Here is a 25,511-nt window from a genome sequence, read left to right on the forward strand (position 1 = left end):
CCATGTTCTAAACTTTTTTTCTTCTCACTTCCTTTCCCAGTCAATTAAATTTAATAAACCTTGTGGTAGGCACTGAGGATGGAGATCATGGTAAGACACAGATCTTCCTTCAAGGGGTTTATCCTCTGGTATAGAGGGATTACTAATCCAGGGGCCCCAAACAATATACAAATCCTTCCCATCGTCTTTTGATGCCCAGTTCAAGTTCTACTGCCTATGAAAGTCTTTCATGTATTATCCCTAAACAAAGAGATTTTCCTTTTCTTATTTTTTCCTGTTGTATTTTTGCTCTGAATTTTTTGATATTTATATTTTTAACATGGTTTTACTGTTTTCATTTCTGTTTATATTATTGATAAAGATATTTTGCATACCTTTACAGATGTTGCACCTAGTAGAGACTAAGTATATAGCTATTTGGTTAGATAGGAAAACACCACACTTTTTTGAGAAAATATAGTTCTACATTTCTTTAATCAGAGTTTAATTTTTATTTGTGTTTTCCTGACTGATACATCGTGAGTGTGTATTCTGAAAAACTCATATTTAGAAGCTGAAGTTTGAGACTGAGGGATCTACAAAGAAGCATTTTATGAAGGAGCTTTTGCCAGATTATAAGCAAAGAAGCAGAAAATTTGTGACTAAAAAGAATGGAGTATATTATCTTAATCTCAATCACAGAAGATGGAGAGCTAGTTTTGAAGTCTATGTGCTAGAGCAAAATTATTCAATTCTGTTTTGTTAGTTTATGAAATCTAGTGTTATTTTTTCTTCCATGAGATCTTTCTTTTACTGCTCATTTTCTTTCCTTCGCCTTCTTTTGGGTCTATATTCTTGTTCTCTTTAGCCACCTTGTTTTTATACTTTTTTTTCATAGAATTTCCTTTCATATTCTTGTCCTTTCTCTTGCCTTCACCTTCATTCTTGCCCATGTCCTTTGTCCCATTCTCCTCTCCCTTATAGTCCTTGTCCTCATCCTTCTTTATATAGTCCTCTCCATTCTTGTCCATGTCCTCTGTCCTGTCCTCCTCCTCCTCCTCCTTTATATACTCATGTCCCTTCTTGTCCATGTCCTCTGTCCCATCCTCATATCCCTTATAGTCCTTGTCCTCCTCCTTCTTTATATACTCATCTCCCTTTGTGTCTATGTCTTCTGTTCTGTCCTCATATCCCGTATAGTTCTTGTCCTCCTCCTCCTTTATATACTCATCTCCTTCCTTGTCCATGTCCTCTGTCCTGTCCTCATCTTCCTTATTGTCCTTGTCTTCATCCTCCTTTATATACTCATCTCCCTTTGTGTCTATGTCTTCTGTTCTGTCCTCATATCCCATATAGTTCTTGTCCTCCTCCTCCTTTATATACTCATCTCCTTCCTTGTCCATGTCCTCTGTCCTGTCCTCATCTCCCTTATAGTCCTTGTCCTCCTCCTCCTTTATATACTCATCTCCCTCCTTGTCCATGTCCTCTGTCCTGTCCGCATCTCCCTTATAGTCCTTGTCCTCCTCCTCTTTTATATACTCATCTCCCTTCTTGTCCATGTCCTCTGTCCTGTCCTCATATCCCTTTATGTCCTTGTTTTCATCCTCCTTTATATATTTATCTCCCTTCTTGTCCATGTCCTCTGTCCTGTCCTTATCTCCCTTTGTGTCCATGCCTTTTATCTTATCCTCATGTCCTTTCTTGACCTTATCCTTCTTTTTGTTCATTTCCTCCTCCTTGTATTTATTCTTCTTTAAGCCTTTGCCTTCCTTCTTGTCTTTATCTGCTTTTGTGTCTTTGTCCTCCATGTCCTCATCTCCCTTCTTTTTCATGTTCACCCTTTCTTCTTCTTCACCTTTATCTTTTACGTCACTTCCTTTCTTTGATTGGCCCTTATCTATTTCCTTTCCTTTACCCATGTCCTCGGTATCTTTTCTTTTGTCTTCTATTTCTCTTCTCTCCTCTTTACTCTGAGTTTTCTCAGGAAGCTTTTCAATTTTCACTCCAGTTTTCTGTTTTTGTCTCTTTTCATAGGTCTCAGGGCCACTTATTTCTCCCTTATGCTGGTATTTAGGACCACTTTGGATAGTTTGGGATGGAACTATCTGAATTCTCAAACGAATATCATGTTTTGGGGTTTTCCTTGCTTCTTTAGTGTTTCTTTTTACTTCTGTTTTTGCATTTTCTTTCAAATTACCTGAAAATATAACAGATGATATAATAAAAGTGCATACATAATTCATATCTTAGGGCTTTTTTTATTGTCAAGTTTTGTTATATAACACTTATACTTTGCTCTAAATTTGAAACAATCGATTTGTTTTCTCAATAATACAAAATTTGTGAAACTGTACACATATGAAGGATTAGATAAGAAGTTCTTGAAATACAGACTCTCCAGGAATTGAACTAAGAAAAGGGAAAAATACAACACAAAGGAATTAGTAATTCCTCAGTAGAATATGGCTAGAGTGTATGATTAAAATAAAGATGTAGTATGAAAAGGATAACCTTCTCTGAGAAAATTACATTATTATATGATATTTATGATTCCTTAAGGAAATTTCATCTCCTTTTGAGTAATAAAGAGAATTGCTAAGCCAGCAGTTTGAGAGACAATGAGGCTGGAATTTTCCTTAACTATCTTATAGGTTTTCAAGAAGTGTGTTTTAAAAGTGATACGGAGATGGTAGCAATACTTAAGGTAGTAAAATAGCTTATTTTTTTTTAAGTAACTTTGCTAATAATAGGAATATTTATTGTTGTGTGATACATGGAAAACTAAAATTAATGTTTTCATAAATAGGAAAAATAGAGCATGATTATTTGTTTTATTGAAATTCAGTTTCCTTTAGTTAATCTTTTCATGATTAATTTCTCTTTTAATTGATCTTGAGTGCTTGCTAAGTGTCAATAACCCTTTCCTTACTTAATCTAGCGCCAATAAAACAAGTAGTTACCAAAATATGAGAAGAAACATATTTTAAGCAAGTAATGAGTTAGGAGTCTCCCCAAATTGGGAGTGGGTCAAAAGTTTATGAGAGCTCATTGTTGTGCATCATAGTGGCCTCCCTTTATAAGACTCCCAGATATTTGGCACTGGACACTCAGATTTATTCAGTTGGTACGTATACCAGTACACGTGCTCTCTAATTGGCTCTTCTCTTTGGCTGGAGTCAAGGTGAATGTGGCATGAGCTGTATTGGACAACAACCCCCATCCACATTTCTTCTTCTCTGTATTTTATTAGTGAAGGAAAATTAATGCTGGAACATACAGCAACTTGAAAGTTATGAGAGCAAGCATGAAGTAATTCATAATTATGAAACTGGACAGATGATGTTGAGGGTAGAGAGATGGGGGAGGATATCATAAAGACCATTTTCAATAGAGCTTCCAACCTGGAATGTAGGCATTGTGGAATAGGTCTGTTCTTATTTTGAGAAAGCTTGTTAGACTGAATTCAGGATAGTGGAGAGATCATTGGATGAGGAATTTAAAAATATTTGAGTTCTGTCACTATGTGGCCTTTGCCAAAGACTCTTAATCTTTTTGTATCTTAACTTTTTCATATGTACAATGAAGTTAATAATAGTGGCCTTGTTTACCTCATAGAGATATGTGGGGACAAAATGAGAAAAAGTATATCAGACACTTTAAAAATTGCTGAAATAGGGGGGAGGAGCAAGATGGCGGAAGAGTAGGGTCCCCAAATCACTTGTCTCCACCAAATTACCTAGAAAACCTTCAAATTATCCTGAAAATCTATGAATTCGGCCTGAGAATTAAAGAGAACACCTGGAATGCAACAGTGAGAAGAGTTCGCGCTTCTATCAAGGTAGGAAGACGCGGAAAAAGAAATAAACAAAGGCCTCCAAGGGGGAGGGGCCCCGCGAGGAGCCGGGCTGAGGCCGGGGCGAGTGTCCCCAGGACAGGAGAGCCCCGTCCCGGAGGAGCAGGAGCTGCACCGACCTTCCCGGGCGGAAAGGGGCTCACGGGGAGTTGGAGCAGGACCCAGGAGGGCGGGGAGGCCCTCGGGCTCCCCGGGACAGTAACAGAGCAACTGCGCGCCCAGGAGAGTGCGCCGAGCTCCCTAAGGGCTGCAGCGCGCACGGCGGGACCCGGAGCAGCTCGGAGGGGTTCGGGCGGCGGCTCCGCGGAGGGGGCTGTGCGGCCCCGGGAGCAGCTCGGAGGGGCTCGGGCAGAGGAAGAGGCTCCGTGCGGAGGGGGCTGCGCGGTTCCAGGAGCAGCTCGGAGAGGCTCGGGCGGCAGCTCCGCGGAGGGGGTTGCGCGGCCCGGGAGCGCGAATCCACCAGCGCAGGCTCTGGAGCACAGGGCGCCGGGACACAGCCCAGGATCCGGCCTCCCCCGGGACAGGCAGAGGCCGGGAGGGCCCAGGACAGCAAGGACGCTCCTGCCCCAGCTGAGCAGATCAGCGGCCCCGCCCCAGAGCCTCCAGGCCCTGCAGACGGAGTTCCTGCCGGAGCTGAATCCAGGTTTCCAGAGCTGCCCCGCCACTGGGGCTGTTCCTCTTGCGGCCTCACGGGGTAAACAACCCCCACTGAGCCCTGCACCAGGCGGGGGCACAGCAGCTCCCCCAACTGCTAACACCTGAAAATCAGCACAATAGGCCCCTCCCCCAAAACACCAGCTAGACTGACAACTTCCAGGAGAAGCCAAGGGACTTAAAGTACACAGAATCAGAAGATACTCCTCGGTGGTTCTTTTTTTTTTTTGTTTTGATTTTTGATTTGTTTCCTTCCCCCACCCCCTTTTTTTTCTCCTTTCTGTTTCTTTCTCTTTTTCTTCTCTCTTTTTTTTTTCGTTTTTTTCTTCCCTTTTTTTCCTTTCTCTTTTCTTTCCTTCTTTCTTTCCTCTCTTTTTCTCTTATTCCCAATGCAACTTGCTTTTGGCCACTTTGCACTGAGCAAAATGACTAGAAGGAAAACCTCACCTCAAAAGAAAGAATCAGAAACAGTCCTCTCTCCCACAGAGTTACAAAATCTGGATTACAATTCAATGTCAGAAAGCCAATTCAGGGATCCCTGGGTGGCGCAGCGGTTTGGCGCCTGCCTTTGGCCCAGGACGCGATCCTGGAGACCCAGGATCGAATCCCACATCAGGCTCCCGGTGCATGGAGCCTGCTTCTCCCTCTGCCTATGTCTCTGCCTCTCTCTCTCTCTCTCTGTGACTATCATAAATAAGTAAAAAAAATTAAAAAAAAAAAAAAAAAAAAAGAAAGCCAATTCAGAAGCACTATTATACAGCTACTGGTGGCTCTAGAAAAAAGTATAAAGGACTCAAGAGACTTCATGACTGCAGAATTTAGAGCTAATCAGGCAGAAATTAAAAATCAATTGAATGAGATGCAATCCAAACTAGAAGTCCTAACGACGAGGGTTAACGAGGTGGAAGAACGAGTGAGTGACCTAGAAGACAAGTTGATAGCAAAGAGGGAAACTGAGGAAAAAAGAGACAAACAATTAAAAGACCATGAGGATAGATTAAGGGAAATAAACGACAGCCTGAGAAAGAAAAACCTACGTTTAATTGGGGTTCCCGAGGGCGCCGAAAGGGACAGAGGGCCAGAATATGTATTTGAACAAATTCTAGCTGAAAACTTTCCTAACCTGGGAAGGGAAACAGGCATTCAGATCCAGGAAATAGAGAGATCCCCCCCTAAAATCAATAAAAACCGTTCAACACCTCGACATTTAATAGTGAAGCTTGCAAATTCCAAAGATAAAGAGAAGATCCTTAAAGCAGCAAGAGACAAGAAATTCCTGACTTTTATGGGGACGAGTATTAGGGTAACAGCGGACCTCTCCACAGAGATCTGGCAGGCCAGAAAGGGCTGGCAGGATATATTCAGGGTCCTAAATGAGAAGAACATGCAACCAAGAATACTTTATCCAGCAACGCTCTCATTCAAAATGGAAGGAGAGATAAAGAGCTTCCAAGACAGGCAGCAACTAAAAGAATATGTGACCTCCAAACCAGCTCTGCAAGAAATTTTAAGGGGGACTCTTAAAATTCCCCTTTAAGAAGAAGTTCAGTGGAACAGTCCACAAAAACAAGGACTGAATAGATATCATGATGACACTAAACTCATATCTCTCAATAGTACCTCTGAATGTGAACGGGCTTAATGACCCCATCAAAAGGCGCAGGGTTTCAGACTGGATAAAAAAGCAGGACCCATCTATTTGCTGTCTACAAGAGACTCATTTTAGACAGAAGGACACCTACAGCCTGAAAATAAAAGGTTGGAGAACCATTTACCATTCGAATGGTCCTCAAAAGAAAGCAGGGGTAGCCATCCTTATATCAGATAAACTAAAATTTACCCCAAAGACTGTAGTGAGAGATGAAGAGGGACACTATATCATACTTAAAGGATCTATTCAACAAGAGGACTTAACAATCCTCAATATATATGCCCCGAATGTGGGAGCTGCCAAATATATAAATCAATTACTAACCAAAGTGAAGAAATACTTAGATAATAATACACTTATACTTGGTGACTTCAATCTAGCTCTTTCTATACTCGATAGGTCTTCTAAGCACAACATCTCCAAAGAAACGAGAGCTTTAAATGATACACTGGACCAGATGGATTTCACAGATATCTACAGAACTTTACATCCAAACTCAACTGAATACACATTCTTCTCAAGCGCACATGGAACTTTCTCCAGAATAGACCACATATTGGGTCACAAATCGGGTCTGAACCGATACCAAAAGATTGGGATTGTCCCCTGCATATTCTCAGACCATAATGCCTTGAAATTAGAACTAAATCACAACAAGAAGTTTGGAAGGACCTCAAACACGTGGAGGTTAAGGATCATCCTGCTAAAAGATAAAAGGGTCAACCAGGAAATTAAGGAAGAATTAAAAAGATTCATGGAAACTAATGAGAATGAAGATACAACCATCCAAAATCTTTGGGATGCAGCAAAAGCAGTCCTAAGGGGGAAATACATTGCAATACAAGCATCCATTCAAAAACTGGAAAGAACTCAAATACAAAAGCTAACCTTACACATAAAGGAGCTAGAGAAAAAACAGCAAATAGATCCTACACCCAAGAGAAGAAGGGAGTTAATAAAGATTCGAGCAGAACTCAACGAAATCGAGACCAGAAGAACCGTGGAACAGATCAACAAAACCAGGAGTTGGTTCTTTGAAAGAATTAACAAGATAGATAAACCATTAGCCAGCCTTATTAAAAAGAAGAGAGAGAAGACTCAAATTAATAAAATCATGAATGAGAAAGGAGAGATCACTACCAACACCAAGGAAATACAAACGATTTTAAAAACATATTATGAACAGCTATACGCCAATAAATTAGGCAATCTAGAAGAAATGGATGCATTCCTGGAAAGCCACAAACTACCAAAACTGGAACAGGAAGAAATACAAAACCTGAACAGGCCAATAACCAGGGAGGAAATTGAAGCAGTCATCAAAAACCTCCCAAGACACAAGAGGCCAGGGCCAGATGGCTTCCCAGGGGAATTTTATCAAACGTTTAAAGAAGAAACCATACCTCTTCTCCTAAAGCTGTTTGGAAATATAGAAAGAGATGGAGTACTTCCAAATTCGTTCTATGAGGCCAGCATCACCTTAATTCCAAAACCAGACAAAGACCCCACCAAAAAGGATAATTACAGACCAATATCCCTGATGAACATGGATGCAAAAATTCTCAACAAGATACTGGCCAATAGGATCCAACAATACATTAAAAAAATTATTCACCATGACCAAGTAGGATTTATCCCTGGGACACAAGGCTGGTTCAACACCCGTAAAACAATCAATGTGATTCATCATATCAGCAAGAGAAAAACCAAGAACCATATGATCGTCTCATTGGATGCAGAGAAAGCATTTGACAAAATACAGCATCCATTCCTGATCAAAACTCTTCAGAGTGTAGGGATAGAGGGAACATTCCTCGACATCTTAAAAGCCATCTATGAAAAGCCCACAGCAAATATCATTCTCAATGGGGAAGCACTGGGAGCCTTTCCCCTAAGATCAGGAACAAGACAGGGATGTCCACTCTCACCACTGCTGTTCAACATAGTACTGGAAGTCCTAGCCTCAGCAATCAGACAACAAAAAGACATTAAAGGCATTCAAATTGGCAAAGAAGAAGTCAAACTCTCCCTCTTGGCCGATGACATGATACTCTACATAGAAAACCCAAAAGTCTCCACCCCAAGATTGCTAGAACTCATACAGCAATTCGGTAGCGTGGCAGGATACAAAATCAATGCCCAGAAGTCAGTGGCATTTCTATACACTAACAATGAGACTGAAGAAAGAGAAATTAAGGACTCAATCCCATTTACAATTGCACCCAAAAGCATAAGATACCTAGGAATAAACCTAACCAAAGATGTAAAGGATCTATACCCTCAAAACTATAGAACACTTCTGAAAGAAATTGAGGAAGACACAAAGAGATGGAAAAATATTCCATGCTCATGGATTGGCAGCATTAATATTGTGAAAATGTCAATGTTACCCAGGGCAATATACACGTTTAATGCAATCCCTATCAAAATACCATGGACTTTCTTCAGAGAGTTAGAACAAATTATTTTAAGATTTGTGTGGAATCAGAAAAGACCCCGAATAGCCAGGGGAATTTTAAAAAAGAAAACCATATCTGGGGGCATCACAATGCCAGATTTCAGGTTGTACTATAAAGCTGTGGTCATCAAGACAGTGTGGTACTGGCACAAAAACAGACACATAGATCAGTGGAACAGAATAGAGAATCCAGAAGTGGACCCTGAACTTTATGGTCAACTAATATTCGATAAAGTAGGAAAGACTATCCATTGGAAGAAAGACAGTCTCTTCAATAAATGGTGTTGGGAAAATTGGACATCCACATGCAGAAGAATGAAACTAGACCACTCTCTTTCACCATACACAAAGATAAACTCAAAATGGATGAAAGATCTAAATGTGAGACAAGATTCCATCAAATCCTAGAGAAGAACACAGGCAACACCCTTTTTGAACTCGGCCACAGTAACTTCTTGCAAGATACATCCACGAAGGCAAAAGAAACAAAAGCAAAAATGAACTATTGGGACTTCATCAAGATAAGAAGCTTTTGCACAGCAAAGGATACAGTCAACAAAACTCAAAGACAACCTACATAATGGGAGAAGATATTTGCAAATGACATATCAGATAAAGGGCTAGTTTCCAAGATCTATAAAGAACTTATTAAACTCAACACCAAAGAAACAAACAATCCAATCATGAAATGGGCAAAAGACATGAACAGAAATCTCACAGAGGAAGACATAAACATGGCCAACATGCACATGAGAAAATGCTCTGCATCACTTGCCATCAGGGAAATACAAATCAAAACCGCAATGAGATACCACCTCACACCAGTGAGAATGGGGAAAATTAACAAGGCAGGAAACAACAAATGTTGGAGAGGATGCGGAGAAAAGGGAACCCTCATACACTGTTGGTGGGAATGTGAACTGGTGCAGTCACTCTGGAAAACTGTGTGGAGGTTCCTCAATCAGTTAAAAATATACCTGCCCTACGACCCAGCAATTGCACTGTTGGGGATTTACCCCAAAGATACAAATGCAATGAAAGGCCGGGACACCTGCACCCCGATGTTTCTAGCAGCAATGGCCACGATAGCCAAACTGTGGAAGGAGCCTCGGTGTCCAACGAAAGATGAATGGATAAAGAAGATGTGGTTTATGTATACAATGGAATATTACTCAGCTATTAGAAATGACAAATACCCACCATTTGCTTCAACGTGGATGGAACTGGAGGGTATTATGCTGAGTGAAGTAAGCCAGTCGGAGAAGGACAAACATTATATGTTCTCATTCATTTGGGGAATATAAATAATAGTGAAAGGGAATATAAGGGAAGGGGGAAGAAATGTGTGGGAAATATCAGAAAGGGAGACAGAACGTAAAGACTGCTAACTCTGGGAAACAAACTAGGGGTGTTGGAAGGGGAGGAGGGCGGGGGGTGGGAGTGAATGGGTGACGGGCACTGGGGGTTATTCTGTATGTTAGTAAATTGAACACCAATAAAAAATAAATAAAAAAATAAAATAAAATAAAAATTGCTGAAATAATAGACACAAATACATTTGAGGTTAACAACTTACAACACAAGAGGAAATTTTAATATCAAACATAATTAGTACAGTGGTCTTTTAATTTAAAAGCAATTCATGGTTCTGTGCACATACGATTGATTGGAATAAAAAGTTTGCAAAATATTCTATTTATGTAATCTTGTAATTTAAAAAAATATTATTATTATTATTTTTTAATCTTGTAATTTTTAAGCCAATCTCCTATTGGTGAATTCTATGTGCAAATTTTAATTATTGTGAATAATGATGTGATAAACCACTTAATACATATGCCTTAAAAAGTTCCCTTTTTTTCCTTAGGAAACATTTCTAAAAGTATAATTTCTTAGTAAAGGATGTGCACATCTTGTATTCTGAAACATATTGTCAAATGCACTCTAGAAAAGTTAAACCTAGTTACCTTAGTACTAATAGGGCATAGAAATAGAAATATGGCCAACACTCAAAAAACATACTCTGCATATTTTTACAATTTTTCATAAACATATAGCTTTAAAAAAAGCTCTTCTTCATTTTCCTTTGATTAACTAGTATTTTTGGATTTTTAGCATTTATTGATAATATTACCTGTATCTTTTGCTTTATTTTTTCCCCCAGAGATCATTGTATATTGAGGTTATAAAGTTTTTATGCTGTATAAATTTTGTTTTCTTAATTTCTATTTACTTTTCAGACTTGTTCATAGTGGTCATTTTTACATAGAAGTTAAAAAAATGTAGTCTAATTAATCAGACTTAAATTATAGTTTCTGTATTTTACATCATTCTTAGAAAATAATTTTGTTTGTTGAGAGTACTATAAGATTTTAGTTTACAAAGTAAAAAATATTTCATAACACACATGAGTTACCTACTAATCATTTTTTAATTAAAAATAGAAATATAATATGATCCAGTAATTCTACTACTGGGTATTTACTCATAGAAAATGAAGAAACTAATTTGAAAAGATATACACCCCCCATATTTACTGAAACATTATTTATAATAGTCAAAATGTGGAAGCAGCCCAAGTGCAATCAATAGGTGAATGGATAAAGACAGTATGGTATATACATATATATGCAATGAAATATTACTCGCCATGAAATCTTGCCATTTGCAACACAGATGGATCCAAAGGGGATTATGCTCAGTCACATAAGTCAGACAGAGAGAGACAAATACCATATGGTTTCATTTATATGTGAAATCCAGAAAATAAAACAAATAAACATAAAAACCCACATTTCTAAAAACAGAGAACAAACTGGTGATTTGTCAAAGGGGAGGTGAATGAGGGAGTGGGTGAGTGCGATGAAAAGTAAAGCATAGGGAATATAAATAATATTGTAAGAATGTTTGTTTGGTGACAGATATGGTGACTACACTTACCACGGTGAGCATTGAGTTGTGGAGAATCACTATGTTGTACACCTGAAAATAATATCACATTATATGTCAGTTATGCTTCAATAAAAAAGTCAAGTCTTGATATGAGACAGCTTTATAATGTAGACATTAATATTGAAAACTTTTCAAACTTCCAAATTTAGACTTGTGCGTTTTTATAGAAATCAGGCTAGTGTCAAAAAAAGAGAATAAAATCTGAAGTCAAAAGAACTGGTTTAAATAAATTGGTTTATCATTTAACAGTTAAGCAACATAGGAAATGAGCCACTGATCTATTAAATATATTAAAGAAATTACCTACCTAGCCATAAATTGTTATTTTCTGGCACATAATATATCTTCAGTAAATATTTGTTTAAAATTTAAAAGGATATTTCATGGTTGAAAAATATTAATTATGAGAAGTTTTGAAAAACAAAGAGGTTCAAGGACAAAAAATATCACTCACAGTCCCACAACTCAAGGATTACCACCCTTGATTTATTTTATTCTAGATCTAGATGCTTAGATTGTATTTTAAATCAATCAATTGGGATGGCCTGGGTGGCTCAGAGGTTGAGCTGAGCGTTTGCCTTCACCTCAGGACATGATCCGGGAGTCCTGGGATTGAGTCCCGCATGGGGCTCTCTGCACGGAGCCTGCTTCTCTGTTCCTTATGTCTCTGCTTCTGTGTCTCTCATGAATAAATAAATAAAATCTTTTAAAAAAATCAATCTTTTTTCTTTTCTTTCTTTCTTTCTTTCTTTCTTTCTTTCTTTCTTTCTTTCTTTCTTCTTTTTCTTTCTTTCTTTCTTTCTTTCTTCTTTCTTTCTCTTTCTTTCTTTCTTTCTTTCTTTCTTTCTTTCTTTCTTTCTTCTTTCTTCTTTCTTCTTTTCTTTCTTCTTTCCATAGTTGTGGCCTAAGTATAATTGCATTCTAAACAATTTAATGCTACGTTTCATTCTATTAAAAGCCTTTTTCCATATTATTGCAAATTGTATGTAAACAGTTTTAAATGTGCTATGATTTTTTTTACATTGTAAATACACCATAGTATTTCAGATTTATATTATTTGTGAGAGGGAAAGAGTATATGCTTGCACGGAACAGCACATTGTAATGAATGTGGAAGATTTAGTAACTGTTATTTATCTAGAAATATTTGCAGTGTCTTTGCAAGGCCAAGTTATATATATAATCTAAGGAAAAATATAAAACTGATATTGGTATTAAATTGAGTATTTGGTATTAAATTGGTATTAAACGGAGTTATCCGAAGAAGGCATTTAAGTGAGGCAATCCCTGTCCCAGGCATCTGCCCTGATTTAGAGGCATTTGGTAGCTTTTATTTATTTAGGGCTATAACGGCAAATCTTAATGATAGCAAATTTCATTATAATTGTGAATTATTTTCAATAACTTCATTTTTTCGGTATTTTTTTTATTGGAGTTCGATTTGCCAACATATAGTAGAACACCCAGTGCTCATCCCGTCAAGTGCCCCCCTCAATGCCCATCACCCAGTCACCGCATCGCCCTGCTCACCTCCCCTTCCACTACCCCTTGTTCATTTCCCAGAGTTAGGTGTCTCTCATGTTCTCTCACCCTCACTGATATTTCTCACTCGTTTTCTCTCCTTTCCCCTTTATTCCCTTTCACTATTTTTTATATTCCCCAAATGAATGAGACCATAATATGATTGTCCTTCTATGATATTTTCAATAACTTCATAAAGAAATGACTGCCCTAGTTGAAAACTTATTTTCAAAAACATTTGGCATATACTAATCCTGCAGCTCACTGGAGTTCATTTTAAATGTACTGTTGAGAAAGGGAATATAGGGGAAGGGAGAAGAAATGTGTGGGAAATACCAGAAAGGGAGACAGAACATAAAGACTCCTAACTCTGGGAAACGAACTGGGGGTGGTGGAAGGGGAGGAGGGTGGGGGTGGGGGTGAGTGGGTGACGGGCACTGAGGGGGACACTTGACGGGATGAGCACTGGGTGTTATTCTGTATGTTGGTAAATTGAACACCAATAAAAATTATTTTATTAAAAAATGTACTGTTGAACTGGATTTGCCAATATTTTGTTTATAATGTTTATATCTATACTCATTAGGAATATTGGTCTATAGTTTTCTTCTAGTGCCCTTAGCTGGCTTTGGTATCAGAGTAATGTCAGCCTTGTAAAATGAGTTTGGAAGTGTTTTCCTCTATTCAATTTTTAGGAGGAGTTTGAGAAGTGTTGACATTAATTATTCTTTAAATATTTCATAGAATTCACCATTGAAATCATCTAGTGCCGGGATTTTCTCTATTAAGAGTTTTTTCCCCTTTACTGCTTCAGCTAGTCAGTTGTATGTCTATAAGAATGTATTTATTTATTGTAGTTTATCCAAACTGTTGCATATAATTGTTCATAAAAGTCTCTTAGAATCTTTTGTATTTCTGCAGGATCACTTGTAATGTCCCTTCTGTCATTTCTGATTTTGCATCTTCTTTTGTTTTTAATTGAGCTGCAGATTGGTTAATTTTGTATATCTTTTTGAAAAACCACCTTTAGCTTTGTTGATTTTTCTATTTTTTTTTTCTGGTTTCTATTTCATTTATTTATCCTCTGATCTTTGTTATTTCCTTCCTTCTGCCAACTTTGGCTTAGTTTTTTTTTTTACCTCCTAGCATCTTGAAGTGTAAAGTGAGGTTGTTTATTGTCAGCCTTTTTTTCCTTAATGTTTTTCTTTTTTTTCTTTTTTAAAGATTTTATTTATTTATTCGAGAGAGAGAGAGAGAGAGAGAGAGAGGCAAAGACACAGGCAGATGGGAAAGGCAGGCGCCTTCGTTTTCAGTAGTTCTCCATTCTTTGATGTGAAAAGGGGCGGCACAGTCATTTAAACTTGATCCAACCGCTTTGCATCTTACAAAGTTAAACAGCTAAAAGAAGTAAAATAAGAAGGCAATGCTTGTGGAATGTACAGTGCATATTGGCGGCGCACGCCTCTTTATGATTTGCCTGCTTGCTTCTCCTGTTCAATCGTTTCTTTCGAAGGCAGTGGATTTTTCTCTTGCGTTTCTGTCTTCTTCAATTTCAATTTACCGAATTTCTCAATCTCAGCCATATCGGGTTTGTCAGACATGGTTGCAGAGGAAGCGGAGCGAGGCGCACTAGCGAGCTGGAGAGAGGAGAGGGATCCGGTCTGCGCTGCGGTCGCTGCCGAATGCCCTCCTGTATCATTCTAAGTTACTTTATTACCCCCAGGACACAGGGCTTCTCATTGTCATAGCAAAGTTCTCTATACTTAAGATCTGATATTTTGACTTCTGCTTTCAAAGTAAGCTTATATGGCAATCAATATTATGTGCATTTCACTGATAAATTGCCTAAAGTCCTCCAACTCTAATTGGATTTGAACTCTAGCAACCCATGCCTCTAACATTGTTTTATCCTCACCCTTCTCCCCAGCTCTGTGTTGATTTTTTTTGACACTTTAATCCTAAATCTTTTCTTTAAGTTTTACTTCTTTGACACTTTTTCTGTACATGATTTCTTTTCTCTTTTTTTTTTTTAGAGAGAGAGAGAAAGCTAGTGAGTGTGGGAGAGGGGCAGAGGGAGAGCGAGAATCTGAAGCAGGCTCCATGCCCAGGACAGAACACAATGTGGGGTTCAATTTCATGACCCTGAAGTCATGTACATGCTTTTCAATTCTCTCTCCTTCTTCCTGTTATTTTCCGCTGTCTGGTATTGTTTCAAACTAGAGAGGGTTTTTTTTTTTTTAATTAAAGATTTTATTTATTCATGAGAAAGAGAGAGAGAGACACACAGGCAGAGGGAGAAGCAGGCTTCATGCAGGGAGCCCGACATGGGACTCGAACCCGGGTCTCCAGGATCATACCCTGGGCCGAAGGCAGCGTTAAACCTCCGAGCCACCTGGGCTGCCCTAGAGAGGGTTGTTAACCTATCTTTAGTCACAGACCAAGAAAGTAGAAGATCTGATCTGGGAATCCAGGTTTGACCACATCATTCTACCTCTTTCTGAGATTTATAAACAAAGGAAAAGGACATAATTTTCTTCCTTTAATAAAACAAATGCTTAAGAGTCTACTATGTTTTATGTGGTATTATAATATATACTGGGAGTGGAGAAATGAACAGAGGAATACTGTGCCTGTACTTGCAGACTTAACAGTTGAGTATAGAAAGGATTCAGGCACATTAATAACTAGTTTCATCAATGTGGTGGACATTCAGAATAAAGGAACATTCAGTCTATAAGGTATCAAAACTCTTTAGAAACTATTAAGATCTTCTTTAATGGAAGATATTTTGGTGTGCTGGGAAATTTGTCTTTAGTGACCAGTACTGTGCAGAAGAGCATTAACAAGTATATTAAAATCCTAAATTTGAAGGTAAAATTCTATATAAAATAAAATGCTGGAAAATACTTCCAATGGTCTTGTGTAGAGCATAGGCCTCTTTAGAATCCCCACAACACAGAATGTGAGAAACAAGTGTATTTGATTACAATGAAATTGTGTTTCTTTTAAGCCAGTACATCATAGACAAAGTTCACAGACATATAACAAATTGAGAAAAGATATTTTCAAATTATAAAAGTCATGAAAGATTAATATCCATAAAATATAAGAAATGCCTGCCAAGTAATAAGGGATGGGAGCCTGAATGGAAACAATGGACAGAGAATATGAATAGACAACTTAGAAAGGGAAAGCCTGACTGGCTAGATACATGAACTCACCAGTAGACACTGAAAAACAAATTAACATAATAAGAACGTTTTCTTGTACCAACCAGAATGGCCAAAATTAGGATCATAGATAAAACAAAATGCTCTACAGGATATGAGGTGAAGGGAACAGTCCCCCAACAAGAGCCAGAATGTAGATGGTTACATTAGTATTGGAAAGCAGTCTAGGAATGAAATTAAGTATCTGTACATCTCATCAGTAGTACTGCTCCCAGTTATACCTTCTAGAGAAATAACTCACAAGATCTAAAAGAGAATGTACTCTCGATCATTAATGTGAGCTGAAAGTTGTAGTGACAATGCCATGTGTTACAAGGGGAGTGAATAAATATGCTATAGTTGAAGTTACTGGGCAATAAATAGTATGCAGGACTTAGAAGCAACTAGTGAGTCCAAGGATACATTTTGAAAATATAGTTCAAAGCAACTAACCAGGTGATTATAAAGTGATATAAATAGGTCACAAAAATAAAGTGGTAAGTGAGAAAAGTAGGGAATTGGACTATTGCTTCATCAGTATCCTTTTTTAAAAAAAATAAGTGAAAAGACTTATGATCCCCAAACAATACCACATTTTCTAAAGTGATAGTAGTAGATTTATTTTTAATTTTTATTTATTTATTTTTTTTATGATAGTCACAGAGAGAGAGAGAGAGAGAGGCACAGAGACACAGGCAGAGGGAGAAGCAGGCTCCATGCACCGGGAGCCCGATGTGGGATTCGATCCCGGGTCTCCAGGATCGCGCCCTGGGCCAAAGGCAGGCGCCAAAACGCTGCGCCACCCAGGGATCCCAGATTTATTTTTTAAAGAATTATTTATTTATTTATTTACTTACTTACTTATTTGAACAAGCAGGAAGAAGAGCTGAGGGAGAGAAACAAGCAGACTCTGTACTTAGCAGGGAGCCCAATGCAGGGCTCAATCCTATGACCACAAGATCATGACCAAGAGCCTGACACTAAACTGACTGAGCTGCCCAGGCACCCCTGATAGTTGTGGATTTAAATACACAGTCCAACTCATTATTGATTGGATGTCATGGTGGGGTCACCAGGAGGATTTTTAAATGTAGAAAAGTAATATGAGCATATGATACTGATGAGTAGGATAATAAAGAGGGACAGATTAAAGATTCAGCAGGGTGGGATGATTGTTGGAGGTAGCCCCCCAAATTGATAAGAAGTGGGGAAATCCAGATCCTGGGGGGAGGAGTTGATCTTTATAATATATAATATAATATAAATTATAAATAAATTATATAATTTATAATATTACATAAAGTTAGTTAATTTTAAAGCAGCAGCAGGGTTTGAGAAGACTGACTTCAATTCTGAAAGAAGTTCTGCTGTGGGTAAAATGCTATTGAACAGCATCCCATGCTACAGAGAAATCATTCATGAGAGGAAGATTCAACTGCTCCTACAGACTTCATTTTTGTCTTATTTCAAGGAATTTCCACAACCACCCCAATCTTCACCAACCACAACACTATAATCAGTCAGCAGCCATCAACATTGAGGCAAGATCCTCCATCAACAGAAAGATTGTGTCTTGTTGAAAGTACAGATGATGGTTTGCATTTTTTTTAGCAATGAAGTATTTTTAAAAATTAAAAAAATATATATATATATATATATATTTAGACAAAATATATATATATATTTAGACAAAATGCCATTGCATACCTAATAGACTGTAGTGTAAACATAACCTTTATATGCACTGGGACGCCAAAAAATTCATTTGGCTTGTTTTGTTGCAACAATCGCTTTATTGAGGTGGTTTCGAATTGAACCTACAGTTTCTCTGAGGTATGCTTGTTATTTTATTTGGTGGCAGAAACCTGACAATTATGTGTGAATTTTTTTTTTTTTTTTTGTCTTTCCAACATGATGCATAGCTTCTGTGGAGAAAGAGAGATGTGAAGAAATTTTACTTTCAAAAAAAAAAAAAAAAGAAGAAATTTTACTTTCATTTCCATCATGAGCAAATTTCAATGGTTTCTGTGGAGAATGGGAGTGCAAGCTGATGATGGAAAGTTATGACCAGCTTTGAGTAAACACTTGAGGCTGGCATCTATGATGCATGATAGTTGGTGACATTCTCTAGTAGAACCTCCAGGTACTGAGTATCAACTTTGCTTGTTATTTAAAAATTTCTTCCCTCATTTTATACCCTTTTATTTTTCTATTTTCCTTGTTATGCTTTAATTTATTTAACTTAAAACTTTAGTATGTATTTTTCCTCTAGTAAGATATTATTATGTGTTACTACTAACTCATTTGATTTGGATTGGTAACATCCTTTTTAGGTTATTCTTTCTATAATTAAATGGCTTAGTTTCCAAAAATTCAGTAAAATTATTATTTTATCCCCTACTGAAAATGACAACCAGTAAAGTCAATGATAGTCTCATGTACACTGTAATAATCCAATATATAACATAATTACAAATATCACAATGTTACTGAGAAGTTGTGTAGCTGTTGCTGAAATACAAGAAATATAAGTTTTGTTAGGCAATTATGGGTACAGCATATTTTCCCCAAATTAATTTTCCACTGGGGAATCTTATAATCAACAACAATAAGCACAATAACTTCTGCATCAATTATTTTGATACTGTCTTGACAAAACGGTCACTTAGAAAGTGTGTCAGATGCTCAGTCCTTGTGTCAGAAAGAAAGCAGTAACCTAGTTGCTGTGATATCCTTACTGTAATAAGTGAAGAACCTTTTTGTTTGCTTGTTTATATTGAAGCACAGTTGACATACAATGTTACATTAGTTTCAGGTGTACAAAATAGTGATTTGATAAGTCTATATGTTATGCTGTTCCTCCAACTAAGGAACTTTCTTTAATTACTTTTTTTCTTTTACCTCTTTTTTTTTCGCCTCAGATTTTAATTCCAAGATAGTTAACATACAGTGTTATATTCGTTCCAGGTATACAAGATAGCAATTCAACAATTCGGTACATTACTCATCAAAAGAATGTCCCTTCACCTATTTCACCCATTCTCCTAACCACCTCCCTTCTGGTAAACATCAGTTTGTTCTCTATAGTTAAGAGTCTGTTTTTCTGTTTCTCTCTTTTTTTTTCTTTGTTTATTAGTTGTTTTTCTTCTTAAATTCCACATTTGAATGAAATCATGTGTGTATTTGTCTTTCTTTGATTGACTTATTTTACTTGGCATTATACCCTCTAGCTCCATCCATGTTGTTGCAAATAGCAAGGTTGCATTTGTTTTATGGCTGAGTGATATTTCATTGTATGCATTATGTATGTATCTATCTATCTCACATATATATATCTGCTTCCATAATTTGACTACTGTAAATAATGCTGCAATAAATATAGGGTTACATATATCTTTTGAATTAATGTTTTCATACTCTTTGGATAAATGCTCAGTAGTGGAATTACTGGAGCATATGGTAATTCCATTTTTAATTTTTTTGAGGAACTTCCATACTGTTTTCCAGAGTGGCTGCACCAGTTTCCATTCCCAAACAGTGCATAAGGTTTTCTTGTATATTTCTATTTTTAGTTTTTTTGTTTTAGCCCTTCTGATAGGTGTGAGCTGATATCTCAGTGTGGTTTTGATTTGCATTTCCCTGATAAGTTGTGGTGAGCATTTTTTCATGTATCTGTTGGCCATCTGGATGTCTTCTTTGGAGAAAGGTCTGTTCATATTTTTTGCCCATTTTTAAAGTGGTTTATTTGTTTTTTGGCATTGAGTTGTAAAATGACTTTTGGACACTAACCTTTTATCAGATATGTCATTTGCAAATATTTTCTCCCATTCAGTAGGATGTCTTTTATTTTTTAAAAAAAAATTTTTTTTTTAAAATTTATTTATGATAGTCACAGAGAGAGAGAGAGGCAGAGACACAAGCAGAGGGAGAAGCAGGCTCCATGCACAGGGAGCCTGATGTGGGATTCGATCCCGGGTCTCCAGGATCGCGCCCTAGGCCAAAGGCAGGCGCCAAACCGCTGCGCCACCCAGGGATCCCAGTAGGATGTCTTTTAGTTTTGTTGATTGTTTCCTTTGCTGTGCAGAAATTTTTTATTTTGATGTGATCCCAACAGTTTATTTTTGCTTTGTTTCCTTTGCCTCAGGAGATATATCTAGAAAAATGTCAGAGAGCTATGGCCCATGTCAGAGAAGTTACTGCCTGTGGTCTCATCTAGGATTTTCTTGGTTTTGGGTCTTATATTTAGGTACTTAGTCCATTTTGATTTTATTTTTGTTTATGGTATAAAACATAACCCATTACATTCTTCACACGTAATTGTCTGGTTTTCCCATTACCATTTGTTGAAGAGACTCTCTCCCATTGAATATTCTTTATTCTTTGTTCATCTTTAATTGACTTTATTTCTGACCTATCTATTTTGTTCCACGAATGTATGTGTCTATTTTTGTGCCAGTATCATACTGTTTTGGTTACTTTAGCTTTGTAGTATATCTTCAAATTTGAGACTGTGAATTTGTCAGTTTTGTTCTTTTTTTTAAAGATTTTATTTATTTATTCATGAGAGACACAGAAAGAGGGGACAGGCAGAGACACAGGCAGAGGGAGAAGCGGGCTCCATGGTGGGAACCTAGTGTGGGACTTGATTCCGGAACTCTAGGATCATGCTCTGAGCCGAAGGCAGACACTCAACCGCTGAGCAACCCAATTGTTCCAGTTTTTTTTTTTTTTTCAAGATTATTTTAGCTTTGAAGGTTTTTGTAGTTCCATACAAATTTTGGGGTTATTTGTTCTAGCTCTGTGAAAAAGGTTGCTCATATTTTGATAGGGATTGCATTAAATGGATAGATTGCTTTGGGTAGTATAGAAATTTTAACAATATTTGTTTTGCAAATCCATGAAGATGGGACATTTTTCCATTTCTTTGTTTCATCTTCAATCTCTTTCATCAGTATTTTATAGTTTTCAGATGCTCAGATGCTACATGTCTTTCACTTCCCTGGTTAAGTTTATTCCTAAGCATTTTATTATTTTTGGTGTAATTGTAAATGGACTTGTTTTATTAATTTCTCTTTTTACAACTACATTAGTAGTATAGAAATGCAACAGATTTCTGTATATTGATTTAGCATCCAATGACCCTGCTGAATTTATTTATCAGTTCTAGTAATTTTATGGTGGAGTCTTTAGGGTTTTTTTATATATAGTATCATGTCGTCTGAAAATAGTAAATATTTTACTTCTTCTTTACCAACTTAGATGCCCTTTATTCCTTTATCTTGTCTAAGTGGTGTGGCTAGGACTTCCAGAATTATGTTGAATGAAAGTGGTGGGAGTGGACATCTTTGTCTTATTCCTGACTTTAAATGGGAAAGCCTTTCAGTTTTTACCCATTAAGGATGAGGTATCTGTGGGTTTTTCTTATATAGTTTTTATTATGTTGAAGTATATTTCTTCTAAACCAACTTTGTTGAGGGTTTTTATTATGAATGGATGCTGTACTCTGTCAAATGCTTTTTCTGCATCTATTAAAAAATCATTTAGTTTTTATCCTTTCCCTTGTTGACATGATGTATCATATCGATTGATTTGTGTATATTGAACCACTTGCATCCCAGGAATAAATCTCCTCACCTGACTGTGGAGAATGCTTTTTAAAAATATGTTGTCTGCAGCTTGCTAATATTTTGTTGAGGACTTTTGCATCCAAGCTCATCAGAGATATTGGTCTGTAGTTCTCTTTCTTGTAGTGTCTTTATCTGGTTTTCGTACCATGGTAATGCTGGCATCATAGAATGAATTTGGAAGCTTTCCTTCCTCTTCTATATTTTGGAATAATTAGAGAAAAACAGATACTAAGTCTTTTAAAAAAGTTTGATAGAATTCACCCATGAAGCCATGTGAACTTTGGTTTGTTGGAAGTTTTTTGATTTCTGATTCAATTACATTACTGATAGTCTGTTCAAGTTTTCTACTTCCTCTTGATTCAGTTTTGGGAATTTATATGCTTCTAGGAATCTACCCATTTCTGTTAGGTTGTCCAATTTGTAGGCATATAATTTTTCATAATATTCTCTTAAAATCCTCTGTATTTCTATGGAGCCAGTTGTTACTTCTCTTGTTTCATTTTCCATTTTGTTTATAGAGCCTTCTTTCTCTTTACTCTTTTTTGATGAATCTAGCTAAATGTTTATCAATTGTGTTGCTCTTTTCAAAGAACCAGCTCCTGGTTTCATTGACCTTTTCTGTTTTTTGTTTGTTTGTTTGTTTGTTTGTTTCTGTTTCATTTATTTATGCTTTAATCTTTATTTCCTTTTTTTCTACTACTTTTGGGTTTTGTTTGTTCCTCATTTCTAACTCCTTAGGTGTAGTTTAGGTTGTTGGAGATTTTTCTTGCTTTGTGAGGTAGGCCTATATTGCTGTAAACCTCCCTCTTAGAACCACTTTTGCTGCATCCTAAAGATTTGAAAATACTGTTTTCATTTTCATTTGTCTTCATGCATTCTGTTTAATTTTCCCTTTGATTTTTTGGTTGATACATTGCCATTTTGTTATTTAGTCTCCAAGTATAGTGTTCTTTTCAGATTTTTTCTTATGGTTGACTTCTAGTTTCATAGTATTGTGGTCAGAAAAGATGTATGGTATGACTTTTACATTTTGAATTTGTTAAGATTTTTTTTTGTGGCCTAAAATGTGATCCATTTTGGAGAATGTTCCATATGTATTTGAAAAGAATGTATTTTCTGCTATTTTAGGATAAAATATTTTGATTATATCTGTTAGATTCATCTATTCCAATGTGTCATTCAAAGTCATTATTTTATTTCTTGGTTGCTATTCTGTTTATATTATCTATCCATTGATTTAAGTGAGGTGTTAAGGTCCTCTACTGTTACTGTTATCTGTTACTATAGATTATTTCCTTTATGTTTGTTATTAAATACTTTATGTATCTGAGTACTCCCATGTTGGGTCTGTAAATATTTACAATTGGTATATCTTCTTGTTGGATTATACTGTTTATGGTTATTTAGTGCCCCCCTTTTTTTTGTTTCATTAAAGTCTTTGTTTTAAAGAGTATTTTTGTCTGATATAAGTATTGCTATTTCAGCTTTCTTTTCACTTCCATTGCTTGATGAAGGTTTTTGCATCCCTTCACTTTCAATCTCCTAGTGTCTTTATCTGAAAGTATTCTCTTGTAGGAAACATATAGATTGATCTTGGTTTTTTATTCTTTCTTTTGCCTTATGTGTTTTGATTGGAGTGTTTAGTTGATTTACATTCAAAGTAATTATTGATAGATATGTGCTTATTGCCATTTTGTTACTTATTTTATAGTTGTTTTTGTAGTTCTTCTCTGATCCTTCTCTTGCTATCTTACAGTTTGTTGGTTTTCTTTAGTTATATACTTGCACTTGTTTCTCTTTATTTTTTTCATATCTATTACTAGTTTTTGATTTGTGACTATCAAAGACTGGCATATAATATCTGCATATAACAGTCTATGTTAAGTTGAGAATTGCTTAAGTTTAAACCCATATTTTTTTAGTCTTCTCTCTCTGCTCATGTTTTGGGTATATGGTGTCATACACTACATCCTTTTATTTTGCGGATTCTTTGACTAATTTTTAAGATTTTATTTATTTATTCATGACAGACACAGAAAGAGAGAGAGGCAGAGACACAGGCAGAGGGAGAAGCAGGCTCCACACAGGGAGCATGATGTGGGACTTGGGCCTTGATCCTGGGTCTCCAGGATCACACCCGGGGGTGAAGGTGGCCCTAAACCACTGGGCCACTGGGGCTGTCCCTAATTTTTATAGATATATCTAATTTTACTACTTTTGTGCTTCTTACTTTTCTTATTCCTGTTTATGGTTTTTCTTTTCCACCCAAAGTGTCCACTTTAACATTTCTTGTAAGGCTAGTTTAGTTGTCATGAATTCCTCTAACTCTTGTTTCTCTGGAAAACTATCTCTTGTATCTGAATAATAGCAGTGCTGGATAGAGTATTCTTGGCTGTATTAGCACTTATTTAGCACTTTGAATATACCATGTCACTCTCTCCTGACCCGCAAAGTTTCTGCTAAAAAATCAGCTAATAGCCTTATGATGTTTCCCTTGTGTGTAGCTATTTTCTTTTCTCTTGCTTCTTTTTAAAACTCTCTCCTTTCCATTACTTTTTGCCATTTTAATTACTATTATCTTTTTTCTTTAAATATTTTATTTATTTATTCATGGGAGACACACACAGAGAGAGGCAGAGACACAGGCAGAGGGAGAAGCAGGCTCCACGCAGGGAGCCCGATGTGGGACTCGATCCCAGGACTCCAGGACCACTCCCTGGGCTGAAGGCAGGTGCTAAACCGCTGAGCCACCCAGGGATTCCCCCCATTTTAATTACTATTATCTTGGTGTGGACTTCCATGGGTTGAATTATTGGGGGGCTCTCTGTGCCTTCTCAATCTGGATTTCTATTTCCTTTCTCAGATTTGGAAAGTTTTAAGCTATTATTTCTTTAAGTAAATTTCCTGCCCCCTTTGTACTCTCTTCTCCTTCTGAGATGCCTATAATGTGAATGTTACTATGCTTGATGGTGTTGCTGATTTCTTTTTTTTCTTTTTCTTTTTTTATTTTATAAATTTATTTTTTATTGGTGTTCAATTTGCCAACATATAGAATAACACCCAGTGCTCATCCCGTCAAGTGCCCACCTCAGTGCCCATCACCCAGTCACCCCCACCCCCCGCCCACCTCCCCTTCCACCACCCCTAGTTCGTTTCCCAGAGTTAGGAGTCCCTCATGTTCTGTCTCCCTTTCTGATATTTCCCACTCATTTTTTCTCCTTTCCCCTTTATTCCCTTTCACTTTTTTTTATATTCCTCAAATGAGTGAGATCATAAAATGTTTGTCCTTCTCCGATTGACTTATTTCACTCAGCATAATACCCTCCAGTTCCATCCACGTCGAAGCAAATGGTGGGTATTTGTCGTTTCTAATGGCTGAGTAATATTCCATTGTATACACAGACCACATCATCTTTATCCATTCATCTTTCGATGGACACTGAGGCTCCTTCCACAGTTTGGCTATTGTGGACATTGCTGCTATAAACATCAGGGTGGCTGATTTCTCTTAATCTATTTTCATTTCATATTCTTTTTTCCCTCCTCTGTTCAGCTGGATTATTTTCTAATACTCTGTCCTCCAGGTTGCTGATCTGTCATTTTGCTT

The 25,511-nt window shown here is 37.0% G+C and overlaps 1 protein-coding gene and 1 pseudogene across 24 annotated transcripts in view; both read right to left on the reverse strand.

Annotated features, from left to right (window-relative positions):
- Positions 1-457: 457 nt before the first annotated feature.
- The window catches only part of TSBP1 (testis expressed basic protein 1), a 199,985-nt gene continuing 174,931 nt past the window's right edge, over positions 458-25,511 (reverse strand). For all 24 annotated transcript variants that reach the window (XM_038553671.1, XM_038553668.1, XM_038553664.1 and 21 more), the window contains 2 exons: positions 11,536-11,577; positions 458-2,176 (listed from right to left, as the gene is read on the reverse strand). In XM_038553671.1, the coding sequence (XP_038409599.1) occupies positions 762-2,176; positions 11,536-11,577 (1,457 nt within the window). In that variant the 3' untranslated portion in view covers positions 458-761. The remainder of the gene's footprint in view (positions 2,177-11,535; positions 11,578-25,511) is intronic.
- Positions 14,349-14,716, reverse strand: LOC100685950 (annotated as a pseudogene).

Source organism: Canis lupus, chromosome 12, assembly GCF_011100685.1.
Source record: "Canis lupus familiaris isolate Mischka breed German Shepherd chromosome 12, alternate assembly UU_Cfam_GSD_1.0, whole genome shotgun sequence".
In the NCBI taxonomy this organism is placed as follows: Eukaryota; Metazoa; Chordata; class Mammalia; order Carnivora; family Canidae; genus Canis; species Canis lupus.